Source organism: Saccopteryx bilineata, chromosome 3 (genome assembly GCF_036850765.1).
Source record: "Saccopteryx bilineata isolate mSacBil1 chromosome 3, mSacBil1_pri_phased_curated, whole genome shotgun sequence".
Classification (NCBI taxonomy): domain Eukaryota; kingdom Metazoa; phylum Chordata; class Mammalia; order Chiroptera; family Emballonuridae; genus Saccopteryx; species Saccopteryx bilineata.
In genome coordinates, this window is record NC_089492.1 from 131,127,049 (window position 1) to 131,143,545 (window position 16,497).

Below are 16,497 nucleotides of genomic sequence, written 5' to 3' on the forward strand. Positions count from 1 at the left end.
ATGTCTGGCACAAACTAGGCGCTCTTCATTTAAATGAACCATAATGTCCAGCACAGAGTTAAGAAGCAAATAGGTTTTAAAATATAGATACCTATGGAAAATTTTCTGTTGCCATTTAAATGTAAAAGAATCAGGGCTTTTCAAGTTTAGTATCATATAATTGAATTCACAAATTATTCTCTATAACAGTGGTAGTCAATCTGGTTCCTACTGCCCACTAGTGGGCGCTCCAGCTTTCATGGTGGGCGGTAGTGGAGCAACCAAAGTATAAATAAAAAGATAGATTTAACTATAGTAAGTTGTTTTATAAAGATTTATTCTGCCAAACTTAGCAAAAATCCTACATAAAGTACTTGGTAATTATTATTATATGCTTTAACTTGCTGTAACTCTGCTTTATAAATTTTATAAAGTAAAGTTACTTCCCTACTTTATAAATCACCATTACTGTGGAACCGGTGGGTGGTTAGATAATTTTACTACTAACAGAGATACAAAAGTGGGCAGTAGGTATAAAAAGATTGACTACCCCTGCTCTATAACATAAAACCAACAAAAGCATGTCATATTTAATCCACATTTCAGGGTATTTCCCATTTTTTCTGGTCTTCTTAAAGATTGAGACAGGTTTGGGAACAAGGCAGGGTTAAGCTAACTACTTTTCTGTGGTTAGTACCTTAACAATCTTCCTTTTTTTCACCCGGGGACACAGATACTCACCAGCAGGCAGTGACACAAAGCATGGAAATGCTGCTGATTTGTCTCCAGCTCATCCCAGTCTAGCTGCCAACAGCTTGTGGGTCTGAGGATGAATGGGAGTCCATATGTCACTGATTCACAGATCCCACTGGATTTTAGAGCCCTGGGAAGAGACAATGGTAGTGAAAATCTCCTCAGTAATATCCAGAACCTTGACCCAGATCACTTAAACTTGGTAAGTCTAGGACTCTATTGTGAAATCCTTTAGGTTAGGGACTGTGACCTATTCATCTTTGTATGGCCAATACCTAGCAAGGTATGTGGCACAGAGTACATTCTCAAAGCTTGTTAATCAATTAAGGAAGCAGACATCATGAAGGCTCAAGACTCTGATGGATATTTCTCTTGAGCTCATTCCATTCCAAGTGACGTCCCTGGGTACACTCTCAGAATATTTGTGCTACAGTAACCATATAACACAATAGTATGCTAACCATCTTCATGTCAGTCCAGGCTCTTCTATGGTGATGTGCTCATGGAGGGAGCATCTAAGAAGAGGATGCATTTAAAAAGGTTCCTAGCAGCATCTGTGGTCACAAACCCATGGATAAGCTTACTTAGATATCTGTGCATGGGCACTGTGATAGGAACTAAGAAGCAGTAAATAGGTTGTAAAATAAAATTTACAGTAAAAGTGGCTTTTGCCATCATTACTAATTCTATCTTAGACTTGTTCCCCTGGAAGCAGGAATTCTAATACTCAGAGCAGTGATTTTTAATCATTTTTCCATAAGGATTTTTTTTTATGTGTGACATAGACAGAGAGAGAGACAGAGAGAGGGAGAGATAAGGTCAGACAGACAGGAAAGGAGAGAGATGAGAAGCACCAATTCTTCATTGTGGCTCTTTAGTAGTTCATTGGCTGCTTTCTCATATGTGCCTTTACTGGGGAGAAGGGGCGGTTCCAGCAAGGCGAGTGACCTCATGCTCAAGCCGGTGACCTAGGGCTCAAGCCAGTGACCATGGGGTCATATCTGTGATCCCACTCTCAAGCCAGTGACCCTGTGCTCAAGCCAGGTGACCCCTGGGTTTTGAACCTGGGACCTCTGTATCCTAGTTCGGTGCTCTATCCTCTGCACCACTGCCTGGTCAGGTGCCACAAGGATTTTTAAAACATGCAATACCTGAATATTTAGTCAGGGGCACTGGCCTCTTTTCTCTTAGATGTCAAATAAAAAAATTGGCCCTGGCCGGTTGGCTCAGTGGTAGAGCGTCGGCCTAGCGTGCGGAGGACCCGGGTTCGATTCCCGGCCAGGGCACATAGGAGAAGTGCCCATTTGCTTCTCCACCCCTCTGCCGTGCTTTCCTCTCTGTCTCTCTCTTCCCCTCCCGCAGCCAAGGCTCCATTGGAGCAAAGATGGCCCGGGCGCTGGGTATGGCTTTGTGGCCTCTGCCTCAGGCGCTAGAGTGGCTCTGGTCACAACATGGCGACGCCCAGGATGGGCAGAGCATCGCCCCCTGGTGGGCAGAGCGTCGCCCCTGGTGGGCGTGCCGGATGGATCCCGGTCGGGCGCATGCGGGAGTCTGTCTGACTGTCTCTCCCTGTTTCCAGCTTCAGAAAAATGAAAAAAAAAAAAAATTGTAACAGCCAACAAAACAATAACCATCCAGTGTGAATGAATCAAAATCATACCAATATTTTTTGTAAAATTGGTAAAAACTTATGTTTTTTGGTGTGCTGCAGAATTTTAGTAATTATTTTATGTGTGCTATGAGACAAAAATGGTTGAATGTCACTGACTTAGAGAAATGAGAAGGCAGGGGAAGATCTTATGTATCACTCACTCCTTGGAGGCCAGATCTTTGTTCTGATGTCTAAACACAATAAGTATTCAATAAATATTTTCTGCTGATCTTGTTTTTCTCTATATTCAGAGACTTTTGGGATTTCCAAACCCCATGCAGACCTCAAAGTGTCTGCAGAGGCACATCTCTAGCCTCTGCTCATCTGTCTCCATGTGCTGAGAAGCCTGACCGTGCCCTATCAAGGCCATACCTGTAGGTGCTGATTTAGACCTGATTCCTGTGTGCCTGACACTTGGGGGTGTCCTCTATCCCTGGACTTTCTGGTCATGGATCCCATAAGAATCAGCATTTACATGGATTGGGGAGGTCCCCATGGACCATACTTGATCACATGGAGCTTGTAATGAGAGGCTGATGATTGGGAAGCCATCTGGTAGAGTGTGCTGAAGTCTCCTTTGGGGTCATCCATTTTCAAGGAGCCATCAGCTGTGCCAGGGAACAGGGATGGGCTGAGAAGTCGCTCTTGGAGATCACATTTCAGACACACTATAATAAAAGACAGCAATGGGTGAAGGATGGTTATCACAAGTTCCCTCGGGCTATGTAATTCAGATACAACATCTGCCACCCATTCCACCTCCACCAGGCAAGTAAGGATTGGGAGAAGGCAAGAGGGTGGAAAGCAGAAAATATGATTGGTTTGGCAAGGCAGAGTGGGTCTGGAACCTACAGTAATGATCTACACAATAGGTAACTTTTTCAGGTCTGACATGATTTCTATTTGTTTCACTTCTCAGCTGGCTGAGTGGTTGCCCCAGAGAGAGAGGCCTGACTTGGGATTCACTCTGAGAGGAACATGTGTGGAGGAAGCAGCTAACACTATAATGTGCAGAGGCCCTTTGACATTCACACAGGAAACCTTGCCTCTGTTGCTTCCCTGTGGCTAAGCTTTGGCAAGTCTACAGTCCCGATGAGAGATGAGCAGGAAAGCAGAAGTCAGGCAGTCAGCTGATAGCTACTGTTCCTCTGTGGGCTCTTCTCGGGATATTTGGTGGTGGGGGAGGAATAAGTTCCCGAAATAGTTTGTTTTTAAATTATCCCCCAAACCCAAAGCATAGAACCTTTTGAGCCTGGGAGCATCACTGGCACCAGCCCACAGTTCTGAAGGGGCTTGGCCTCGGTCTGAGTTATCATCCAAGTATATCGCTCCTCTGTAAGCGTCTGCTCCAGCAGGTATAGTCCTATGCCCAGTGGGCATGTTCTCTTGCACTAAGCTTGAATCCTTGATATTACAAAGTCTTTCAATAAAATTTATGCCAGGTTTGAATACTGTTAACAAGCCTATGACTGTACAAATGTTGAGTCCTTGTGAGAAGGTTTGTATTTATTGTTCAAGGTTTATGAAATGACTATACTAACTTGTAAAATGAGGTAAAAACAAAAGTAGAAATAATGTAGAAAAAATAGGATGTCAAATAGACTAGACGTCGTGTCCAGTGGGCCCTCTGGGTTCAGCAGTTAGACCTGGATATTAATTCTGGGTGAGGTGCCTCTTGTGTGTCCCAGAGTCCAGGAAGTCAGTAGAAGGAACTCTGCCTAGGACCCCAGCTTCCCCTCATTCCTGTATCCCTCATTCATTGTTGGGTCCCTGGGTTTTAGGACTGGACAGATGTATTCATCTGGTTGAGGTTCTCAATTCCTATTGAATTAATCACCTAGGGAACTTATAAAAGATATCGATGTCTGGACCCTATGTTACATCAATTAAATTGGGATCTCTGGGGACGAGGCCCAGATGTTGGTATTTTTAACCAGAGCCATTCTAGCACCTGAGGCAGAGGCCACAGAGCCATCCTCAGCGCCCGGGCAAACTTTACTCCAATGGAGTCTTGGCTGTGGGAGGGGAAGAGAGAGACAGAGAGGAAGGAGAGGGGAAGGGGTGGAGAAGCAGATGGGTGCTTCTCCTGTGTACCCTGGCCGGGAATCGAACCCGGGACTCCTGCACACCAGGCCAATGCTCTACCACTGAGCCAACCGGCCAGGGCCAGATGTTGGTATTTTTAAAAAGTCCTTCATGTGCCTGACCTGTGGTGGCGCAGTGGATAAAGCGTCGACCTGGAAATGCTGAGGTCGCCGGTTTGAAACCCTGGGCTTGCCTGGTCAAGGCACATATGGGAGTTGATGCTTCCAGCTCCTCCCCCCTTCTCTCTCTCTGTCTCTCACCTCTCTCTCTCTCTCTCTCTCTCTCTCTCTCTCTCTCCCTCCCTCCATCTCTCTCTCCTCTCTAAAAATGAATAAATAAAAAAAAATGGAAAAAAAAAACTTAAAAAAAAAAAAGTCCTTCATGTGCAGCCAGGGCTGAAAACTATGGGAAGAGTAGTCTCAGCAGAGCAAGTGTTTCAATGTCGGGAAAGCTGTTTTAGCAGACCTTGGGTCTAGAACAAGAACAATGCATGGTGCTCACCATCCAGAACCGAGGTAGCAGACTGCAAACCCAGGAAATGAGAAAAGACACTCATCTGAAGCTACTGTATACTCTGTCCATCACAAGAAAGCCTCTGAGGAAAGCATCTATAGATGGGGTGAAGGGCCTTAGGCAGCTACAGAAGCAGGTGGTGTGGGTAGAGAACCTTATGAGGAGTCAAAGTGAACATCTGAGGGGTAGTCCTCAAAGGATTCTATAGCAGGAGAGCTCAGAATTTTTGTTATTTTGTTTCCATTTTTAATTTTTTTTGGTAATGAGCCACATTTTTAGAAATTCATGTGTGTGACAATGCATCAGCTTTTTAAAATAATGGATAACTACAGTATAATCTTTATTACGGTTACATTAAACTCTTAGGTGGGTCATACCCACCACAGAGGAGGTCTACTTTCCTCAGATCTCACTTCATTTATGTCTGAGCATCTGGATTCCAGTGAAGTCCTCCCCAGCAGAGAGCTGATGAGTCTGGATCTAAGTTCTACCATGCACCGTAAAGACTTGTGCATTGCAAAAATGGTTGCAGATGAAGACACACACTTGGGCTCTGGTCCTAGTGCTGAAAGCCATGGAAAGAGAGAGGGCAAAGAAGAGACATTCTCAATAGTATCATGGACAAATGCTGCACAGCAGTGGAACAAAAGGTTGGTTGCAAGAGCTCCTGGCCTTTGAGGTCCCTTGCTCTCCTAATAAGAAAAGTAAATTTAGAATTCACTGCCAGCACGAGGCAGGCTCTGTCATAGGTATGCGTTGCAGCTCTGGAGGCAGAAAGACCTGGGTTTGATGGATATCCTCTGGGATAAGAGTAGACAAATGTAAAAAAATATAGACTTCTAATCCTAAGGGTAAGAGCGGGCTCTGGAATTGCCTGGCTCCAAATTTTGGCTCTGCTGTAAATTATCTGTGCAGCCCTAGGGAATGTTTCATATCTCTAAGTCTTAGTTTTCTCATCTGTAAAACAGAGATAATATTGTATTTAATTGATTCTATTTATTTATTTATTCATTTTACGAGGGGGGCAGAGAGAGAGAAAGAAAGAGAGAGAGAGAGAGAGAGAGAGAGAGAGAACTGGGGGGGGGGGGATCAGGAAGCATCAACTCCCATATGTGCCTTGACCAGGCAAGCCTAGGGTTTCGGACTGGCGACCTCAGTGTTCTAGGTTAATGCTTTATCCACTGCGCCACCACAGGTCAGGTTTAATGATTCTAAGACACATTTTCTCCCTCACATACTAACATCTCTATATGTCTTACAATCGCCACTGGCCAGGCACATACCCTTAACCCTTACATACTACTCTAAACTGAAAAGCTCTCTCAGTACAGATAATATTTCTATGTGATAAGAAAAAATTGTGTCAGTGTTTTTCTTTCTTAGTGGTACATAAAATAATAGTGTGTCTGACAATTGATAGCATCCTAGATTCAATGATATATGGCAACATTACATGCCTCATGATGTGTGAAGATGAAACGAGATAATACAAGGAAAGGAGTTAACATAGTGTCTGGGGAAAACAGATAAGAAGTGGATTCTGGAGGATGGGATAAGGAGCAATTTATACTATCAGCTTTGAACAAATGTAGTGGAAAAGAGGTCCTGGAAAGATTTTACACTCAAAGGAAAGACAGATAAAAATGCAGGTAATTTGTCCAAGGTATCACAGCCCTAGTTTGAAATGTGGATCATGGGGGTGGGAGGTAGAGATCCAATGGTTATCCCCAGAAAGAAAGAACCAAGGTGTATCTTTCCCATTGGGGCCAGGAGTCTGTACCCATTTTCTCACTGAATTCCAACTCCCAAAGACACACCTTGGTCCTTTCTCTTTGGAGCTGGGCCCTAAGGAGTCAGCTTTTCCAAACTCAGTGTGGCTGACTGTACTGCTGGGCCCACTTGCAGGCTCTTGCCACCCTGGGTCCTGAGCCAATCTTCAGAGAAGATGGAGACAAAAAAAAAAAAAAAAAAAAAAATGACCTTGCTCTTCACATCTAGTGGGACCTGGAATGAAGTATCACTACCAGACGGAACACCTTCCAGGGCCATGTCTAAAACACTGGATTGATCTCTTGGTTTTCATAATTGCCAGGACATGCTTTGTGAATGTGGTCTTAGGCCACTAGCTGTCCTCTCTGGAGCCTGCCTTGTTAGTTGCTTTAGCTCCCCGCAGTCTGATGTCTCCCTATCCAGAAGGCCTCTATTTAATCTTGGTTTAGTCTTCATTCTTTTCCTCCACTCACAGGTCCTGTTCATATTCCTGAGGTGCCAGCATGCCTCAACTTATAATATCATTAAGATCTACTGCATTAAAAATGAAAAACTTGAGAAAAATATATGAACCAGTGTGTTCTTATGAAGTGTAGCTGCTGCCCGATTACTGAGGTGTCTAAGTCTTTGCCTCTAAACTAGCCATCCCTTGCTGTCTGGGCTTAATTATATTCAGTTTTTGAACTGGTCAGTTTTTATAAATTCTTTTTTTACTCCTCCTGCTTACACTGGACAACGTCATCTAACCTCCCCTAATTCCTAAACCTCAAGTACTCTGTATTCTGATGACTCATCAATCTAGAGTCCTAATCCTAGACTAGGAGAATCATGGCCTATATAATATGTATTTTTGGGAGTGTGTACTTGGGTTATCTCTGGCTCTTGAAATGCTGCTGAAAGACTGTGAAGGAAGAAGAAGATGGACATGTTCTCGGTCTGTTCCACTGTTATGAAGCCAGGCTTTGAAGAAAATCTCCATACTGACAACATCATTGTCTATTGTCTGAAGGTCAATGTCAGTTCCCAGAAAAACACTCTCTGCAGAAGAAAGGGAGAGAGTAGTGAGAGTGTTTAATTTTTTAATTGTAATATTTAAAAAATATAAAAATTTAAACGCACCATTTCCCCCCACCCATCAATTCTACCTCTAGATATCTAGCCTACAGACATCCTTGGGTTGTACACAAAGAGACATATGCATGCAAAGGTGTTCAGCAGAGCATTGTTGCAATAACAAATATTCAAAACCCTAAGCAGGAGGCAATTAAAATGCCCACCAATATGTGAATGTTTAAATAAATTATGGCACAATCAAACCAGAATTGTAATGCAGAGCTGTTAATAAATCAAATAAAGCTAAATGTACTGACATAGAAAGCTATGAGCTAGTAAGTGAATAAAGTTGTAGAACAGATGTTTAGTATAAGCTTGTTTAAATAAAAATAAAACTATTAGCCTAAGTACATACATCTGTGCATAAATATATTCTACAAAGGTCTGGAAGGTTACCATCAAACTGCTAATGGTAGATAGGAGTAGAAATGGGGTAGTTTTGAGATATATTCCTTTTTTACCAGTCATATTTCTATACTGTTTGAATTTTATTATAATCATGTATTTCTCATATTTAAAAAGCATTCTAGAATACAATAACAACAGTAAAATAATACAGCAACGCAAGTTTACTATTTTACTAACAAAGTGGATGGACTTCAGCTTTATAGTGTTGTTTCACAATGAAAATGTATTTAATTAAATGCTTCTGTTATAAAAAATAAAATTTAAAATGACTAAAAGAAGCCCTGGCTGGTGGCTTAGTGGATAGAGCGTAGGTCCGTTATGGACATCCTGGGATCGATTCCTGGTCAGGGCACACATGAGAAGTGACCATTTGCTTCTCTCCTTCACCCTTTCCTCCTTCTCTCCCTCTTCCCCTTCCCAAGCCAGTGGCTTGATTGGTTCGAGTGTGGCCGGGCGCTAAGGAGAGCTCCTCCGGAGCGCAACAGCTTTAGGAGCTAAAAATAGCGGGTACTCAGTACTGGAGCATTGGCCTCAGACCAGGTTGCCAGGTGGATCCCGGTCAGGGCACATGTGGGAGTCTGCCTCACTATCTCTCCTCCTCTCTCCTAAAAAAAAAAAAAAAAAAAAAAATTAAATAAAAAGACTAAAAGACAAAAAAGATGACCTCCCAGGCTCCACCCTCTGACACAGATTATACAAGTTTGTTGTAAGCGTAGTGTATCTCACAAGTGTGATTAGCAGTCAAGAAGACAGGGGTGGGATGGTGGAGTGTGATTTGATTCTAAATATGAATTAGTGGAGCTGGTTGGTAGATGAGGAGGCATTGCTGGTCTACTCCCTGTGTTAGGAAACAGCAGCTCAGGATTTGGAATCTGGGTCTGCAGGTAAAGTTTGTCAGTAAAAGCCAAATAGAATGTAGTGGAGGAAGCACAGAGAGAGGAAATGAAGCTAGAGCTGGAAAGAACCTGAAGAGGAGTGCCTTCTTCTTTTTTTTTTTTTGCCTGACCATGAGGTGCTCTCTGAAATTCTTTTACAAAGGGCCTAAGAAAAGCCAGTTGCTCCAATGAATTAACTTCTGTGTATGACTCATGAACCCCAGGGAGAAGGCTGGGGTTATTTCTAGAACGGCATTCCTGAGGACAAGTATGCAGAGGTGGCAGACTCTCTACAGGGAACAAACGGCTTCAGTCCAGAGTGCTAGTACCCACACGGGGGAGGTGTGGTGAGACTTTGATGACTTCGCGTCATAGTTAACGACTTATTCTGTGGCTGGAAAGTGGCACTAAAAGCATTTATCTTTGACCAGTGTGAAAGAAAACCTACCACCTTCTGTGAATAGCTATAAGGATTCATTAGCTGACTAGTTATTACATTTATTTCTTTAAGAAGTTTTATTTATTATGTATTACACAGAAGATTAAATAGCATATAGGGTATAAAGATGTATGATACTCTGTGCTCTTTTGAAGTTTATAAAGCAATATATTATATATATATATTTAAAAGGAATAATTATTGCAGTTATAAAGAAACATTATTCCTGACCATTCCTCCTTAAACTCCTAACTGCCCCATATGTTTTAGGGTACTACAGTGATAAATATGAAGTCAATGTCAAAGAAATATCCCTTATAAGTAAAGAAAAAGGTTCTTTAAAATATTTTTTTTTATAGAGACAGGAAGGGAGAGAGATGAGAAGCACCAACTCATAGTTGTAATACCTTAGTTGTTCATTGATTGCTTCTCTTATGTGCCTTGATGGGGGGGGGTATCTCCAGCTGAGCCAGTGACCCCTTACTCAAGTCAGCAACCTTGGGATTATGTTGATGATCCCATGCTCAAGCTGTCAACCTCAGGGTTTTAAACCTGGGACCTCAGCGTCCCATGTCAATGCTCTATCCACTGCGCCACCACTGGTCAAGCAGAAAGGTTCTTTACACAAGCAAAACAAGAAATAATTTAATTTTCTGAGCCTGAATTTCACCTTGAGTGACATACGTAAATGACTAAACAGCTTATTTTCAGGGAGGCAAAATAATGATTTAAGCATAAGGAGGCAGATACAGAACTACAGAAATGGAGTTGAGCAAAGAATCTCAGAAAGCAGAAAGGATAATATTGCTTAGAGTTCAAACAACAGGATTTAGGAAAGGAGAAATAAGTGCTTCATTTTTTCCCCCCAAGGAAAGGGTAGAAGAGTAGAAACTCCTCCCATGGGCCATATAAGGAGACAACACAAAGTTATCTCCCAGAGACAATCTGGACCTAAAAATAGGGGTTTCCTCAGATAATTAAATCATAAAATCAACACAGAGTAGTGAGTTCCATTAAAAATAGTGACCTTAAAGAAAGAAGAATGGTTTACTGACCAGAGAGAGATTGGTCTGGAGCCTATAGATGGTACTGGCTTATCCAAAGAATGAATGTGACCCCTAGAAGGAGAGAAGGTTGACTGGAAATGGAGGATCAAGAAGGGGAGCAACAGGGAAATGCATTGGCAGCACCCATCCAGAGTGGCTCAGCAGAGAGGGCATGCTGGTTCTGTGACGTGTCCCAATGGCAGGATGTGTTTGTCAGGTCTCTGCTCCTCTTGGTGATGATGGTGGTTATGACTCTCCCTCTAAAATATTCTAGCTTGTACTTTGGTTTTGAGTTTGATAAGGTGAGTAGTCTATCTCTGAGAGGGTGTTGACAAAATAACTTTCTGATCCTGCAAAGCTGAAGAACCAAGCCTGAAGCATGGCACCTCTATGAAGGACAATGTCAGTCTTCCATGCGCACATCCATCAATGTTCCTAAAGTTCTTTCTCAACCTACAGGGTCTTGGGAGAGCCACAGAGCAGAGCTTCATTCTTTGAAAAAGCTCTTGGCCATGCCAGTTGGCTTAGTGGTAGAGTGTTGGCCCAGTGTGTGGATGTCCCAGGTTCAATTTTCCATCAGGGCACACAGTAGAAGCAACCATCTACTTCTCTACTGCTCCACCTCCCCCTTTACTCTCTTTATCTCTCTCTCTCTTCCCCTCCTGCAGCCATGGCTCCATTGGTTCCAGTGCATTGGCCCAATGCTAAGGATGGCTCTGTGGAGCCTCCACCTCAGGCACTGAAAATAGCTCAGTTGCGAGGTTGGCCACAGATGGGCAGAGCATTGGCCCCAGGCAGGGGTTGCCGGGTGGATCCTGGTTGGTGTGCATGCGAGAAAGTCTGTCTCTCTGCCTCCCCTCCTCTCACTTGGAAAAAGAAGGGGGAAAAAAAGAAAAAGAAAAAGCTCTCATGTAATTCCCACTCAGATACTGTGCTTCAGGTTGGAGTTGGCAGTTTTGCAGGCTCAGAAAGGAAGACAGTTAGTTGCACTGACCAAGCTAACAACTCACACGGAAAGCAAAACCACTAGAGGGAGAACTTCTTTTCCATTTTCTGTTTCAGTGGTTCAAGCATTCCTTTCCTTGTGCCTGAGTCATAGCAGTAACGGTTTAGCTGCTCTATCAGCCTCCATTTCTTCTCCTCCAGTACTTATGTACTTCTACCAGTAAAATTTTCTAAAACATGGTTTCATCGGACCCTAGCTTTGCTAAAGAGTATATCCTACCTTCCTGCTGTCTTCTTTATTCCCTTCACTCATCCTATACAATCGGTACTACTCCTTATTCCTCCTTCCCTTTTTCCATGATGGCTCATAGGATTCTTCTCATCTCCACCTGTTAAAATCCTGTATTCCCATCCCCCACAGGTAATTCGCATGGAGCTGAAGCTTAGCAAATGCCTGTTATGTTAAACAATAAATTAAACAACTGCTCCCTCCTCCTTAGCTCTCATTACTTTTTCCTGTAACTCTTCTGCTTTGAGTAAGTTAGTCTCCTTACCACATGACTTCCTTCCTTCCTTAGTGCTTTTATTGCTCTGTCAATCTATGGCTTGCACCTCCCCCAGAATTCAACTCAGAGATGACTTTATCCAGGAAGCCATGCTTAATTATATCCTCCTTTATTTGGGTTTAAGCAGCACCCCCTGGGTATTTGTGGGCTTCATTTGGTCAGCACAAATTATACTTGTTAACTGGTTTCTTCTGAAGGGTTTTCTTCTCTTCCTAGGAGTTAAATTTTTTTTTTTCCATTGGTGAGGCAGAGAGAGAGTGAGAGAGAGAGAGAGAAGCATCGACTTGTTTCATTTAGTTGTGCATTCATCAGTTTCTTCTTGTATGTGCTCTGCTTGGTGATGCTCTATCCACCAAACCACCTGGCCAAATTTTTCTGTGAGTTTTTGATACATGGTGGGGTATAGTAGAAAGACCAGGGCTTGAATCGTGACTTGAAAGTTGTTAGCCATGTGACTTTGGGCAAAATGGGATAGCACAACCTATCTCAGTTCCAGTGAAGCATAAGAAGTGAGAGATGATCTATGAACAGCATGGAGTTTTTTTTCCTTTACTCTCATCAACAAAATGATTTGCTTTAACAGGACAAGAATGTGCTTTCTTTCTAAAACTTTTCCCCTGATCACCTCCCTTGGTGATTGCTTCCTCCCTCCTACTGACATACATAAGAACACCAACACTTAGTACTGTGTTCCTCATAAGTACAACTAAATGTGCTAAACCTGGGGAAGGGAGAGGGGACTTCTCACTTCTCAGATGTTGAAGAGCAGCTCCCCACACTGACTAGTAAGCAGGACACTGGGCACTGAATGAGCCAGGTCCTACTGAGGGCACGAAGTAGAAAAGGCTACCAGAGGGAGGGTGCGGCTCTGTGTCTGGGTGTTTAAGAGCAGTGAGGAAGCCTGGTTCACTGCAGCCTACCCAGCAGCTAGCAATTAATTCAATTTTTGGACTTACCCTGCCCCCCTGTGGCCACAAGCAGTGACACTCTTCACTGAGCTCTTATTTTTAAAACCACTATTGCTGCTTCTTTATTGTACTTTTTGGGAGGTTTCTGTGACGTTATCTTTCAACATTTAAACTGTTTTTAAAAAATCATCTTCCTTATTTTAAATACTCATCAAAAAAACAAAACAAGACAAAATTTCTTGTTCTTGGTTTATTAAAGCTTCCTTTAAAAAGTTAAAAATTAAAACCTGTGGTGGCACAGTGGAATTGACCTGGAATGCTGAGATTGCCGGTTCAAAACCCTGGGCTTGCCAGGTGTAGGCACACATGAGAAGCAACTACTAAGAGTTGATGCTTCCTGCTCTTCAGCTTCCCTCCTTTCTCTCTGTCTCTTTCTCTCTCTATCTCTTAAAAAGTCAATAAATAAATTAAAAAATTTATTGGGATTACATTGGTTAATAAAGTTATGTAGGTTTCAAGTGTACAGTTCAGGGGTCAACCTTTTTATACCTACCGCCCACTTTTGTATCTCTGTTAGTAGTAAAATTTTCTAACCGCCTACCGGTTCCACAGTAATGGTGATTTATAAAGTAGGGAAGTAACTTTACTTTATAAAATTTATAAAGCAGAGTTACAGCAAGTTAAAGCATATAATAATAATTACTTACCAAGTATTTTATGTCGGATTTTTGCTAAGTTTGGCAGAATAAATCTTTATAAAACAACTTACTATAGTTAAGTCTATCTTTTTATTTATACTTTGGTTTCTCCACTACCGCCCACCATGAAAGCTGGAACACCACTAGTGGGCGGTAGGGACCAGGTTGACTACCACTGGTACAGTTCTATAATACATCATCTGTATATTCTATTGTGTATTTATCACCCAAAGTCAAATCTCCCTCTGTCACCATATACTTGACTCCCTTTCCCCTTTACTACCCACCTCCTCCTTTCCCTCTGGTCACCACCACACTGTTGTCTGACTATGGATTTTTGTTTGTTTGTTTGTCTTATTTGTTCATTTGTTGTTTTCAGTTTTATATCCCACATGTGAGTGAAATCATATGGTTCTTGACTTTTTCTGTCTGACCTTCTTTTGCTTGGCATAAACTCTTTTTAAGCTTTCCTGGAAGGACCTCAATAATGAGAAAAACTAAGAAATCCTAATCATTGAAAATAAGATAATGCTTAAAGCAGTCCTTCTCAGAAATCAACCTAAACTCAGAGTTATAAAATTGAAATGTGTAAATTTTAAAATGGGAGAATTCAACACTATAACACATACATCTGCATATATAATGACTGTATTTCTCTCTTGACAAGAATGTCTAAAGCAGAGGTCTGGGAAGAGGGTGTTCCTGGCCAGTTGTGTACATTCTCCACAGTCCTGCAAAGGCCCTGACCTATGTCTTTCCAAGTGACCCTTATATATCATATAGCTTATTCTTGGGCATATCATGAATGGGTTTCAAGGGTTCTTGGAACCCCCAGAAATTGTATACAATTTCATCTGTATGTGCATAGATATTTCAGTGAGGTGGTAGAAGGAGATGATAGGTCCTTAGCTTTTATCAGATTCTCAGAAGAGCTTTATAACCTCAAAAATATCAAGAACCAAGACAGAAACAGTGAAATTATGGTATCTTAGCCTCCCTGGGTCAGGTTACAATCAGGGCTGTCTACTCTCTGAATACAGGAGTAGCTGCAAGATGTTAGTAACCAGGTTAAGTAATCACAGCAGACAGAGCTTGCTCAGGAACAACCACGCAGAGCCATTCAATTACTGTCCTTAAATCAACAACAGCATGAACATCCTCTCCAACAGGTAACAGGGTCAGGGGCTATCCAGCTTGTCTTTCATTTGTCTCATTTATGGAAGTGATGCTTGAACCCTGGGAAAAAGGAGAAACCCCTTAAAAGGAGGGGGCAGGACAGTGGTGATTATGGCAATGTGGAGTCTGCTGAGAAGTGAGTGCAGGGTTCACCAATGGGTGACCATCTTTTTGGGCCCCAGTCTGTAAGTCGGTTTAAAACATCACTAGAACTGGATGAAAGAGAGAAAATTTATTTCCTAGACCTTTCCTTAGGAAGAATACTGTTTTCATTCAGTCATTTAATTTTATTCTTTCATTTAATTTGTCATTCAAGTAATTATTTATTAAGTGCCTTCTGTGAGCCAGGCACTGATAGGTGTCGTGTCAACAATGAAGTTGGCAAATTCTCTGCTTTCGTGGCTTACATTCTAGTTCAAGAATAGACAATAAATAAAAAAACCCAGAAAAACAATTGCAGATAATGATAGATACTATGAAGAAAAAGAAAGCAGGATAAGGATATGTGTGTGTATGTTTGTATGTATGTGCATGAATATCTACTTTGACTGGCCAGTGTTCTAAGAAGGTGATAGTTCAGTAGAGAGTTAAACTAAGGAAAGGAAACATGAAAACATCTGTGGGAATATTGTTCCTGATGGAGAAATCAGCAAGATCAAAGGTCCTGAGGTGGTAATGAGCTTGGTATGTTGAAGGACTAGCAAGAAGGCTAAAATAAAATAAGAAAGGAAGAGAGGACTGGCTGACAAGCTGCTGGGGTGAAGGATGAGACTCCCGCAAAGAGGCATGCTCACCTAAAAACAAGTAGTCACTACACTTGCTTCTAAGAAGGGTGGATGCCTTTATTGCAAGGCTTTGGCTTTGCACAGGAAAGTGTGCAAGATTGGGGCAGGGAGGAGCCAGCATTACTTCTTTTCTCTTTCTCTTTGCAGTTCTTGAATCCCAAGCAATTGTTGAATTAGTACTTTAAAAATATTTGTTTGAAGGTCCTGGCCAGTTGGTTCAGGGGATAGAGTGTCAGCCTGGCTTATGGACTTCCCAGGTTTGATTCTTGGTCAGAGCACATGAGAGAAGTGACCATCTGCTTCTCTCCCCAACTCTCTCCCCCTTCTCTCTCTCTTCTGCTTTCATGGCCAGTGGCTCAGTTAGTTTGAGTATTGCCCCGGGCACTGAGGCAAGCTCGGTTGATGGGGGCATGAGCCCCAGACGGGGTTGCCAGGTGGATCCCAGTAGGGGCACATGCAGGAGTCTGTCTCACTATCTCCCCTCCTCTCACTTAAAAAAATTATATTTATATTTATATATATATTAATTTTTTAAAATTTATTCATTTTTTAGAGATGAGAGGGGGAGAGAGAGAGAGAGAGAGAGAGGAGAGACAGAGAGAGAGAAGGGGGGAGGACCTAGAAGCATCAACTCCCATATGTGCCTTGACCAGGCAAGCCCAGGGTTTTGAACCGGCGACCTCAGCATTTCCAGGTCGACGCATTATCCACTGCGCCACCACAGGTCAGGCCTATATTTATATTTTTAAAGGTGTGCCAAACTATTAGTTTGTGTGGGATGTCCATG

At 42.3% G+C, this 16,497-nt stretch overlaps 1 protein-coding gene across 1 annotated transcript in view; it reads right to left on the reverse strand.

The window, feature by feature from the left end:
* The window catches only part of M1AP (meiosis 1 associated protein), a 98,190-nt gene that overhangs the window by 20,344 nt on the left and 61,349 nt on the right, over positions 1 to 16,497 (reverse strand). The window contains exons 5-7 of the mRNA XM_066267478.1: positions 7,616 to 7,789; positions 2,889 to 3,051; positions 721 to 862 (exon numbers count right to left, since the gene is read on the reverse strand). Coding sequence (XP_066123575.1) covers positions 721 to 862; positions 2,889 to 3,051; positions 7,616 to 7,789 — 479 coding nt within the window. The remainder of the gene's footprint in view (positions 1 to 720; positions 863 to 2,888; positions 3,052 to 7,615; positions 7,790 to 16,497) is intronic.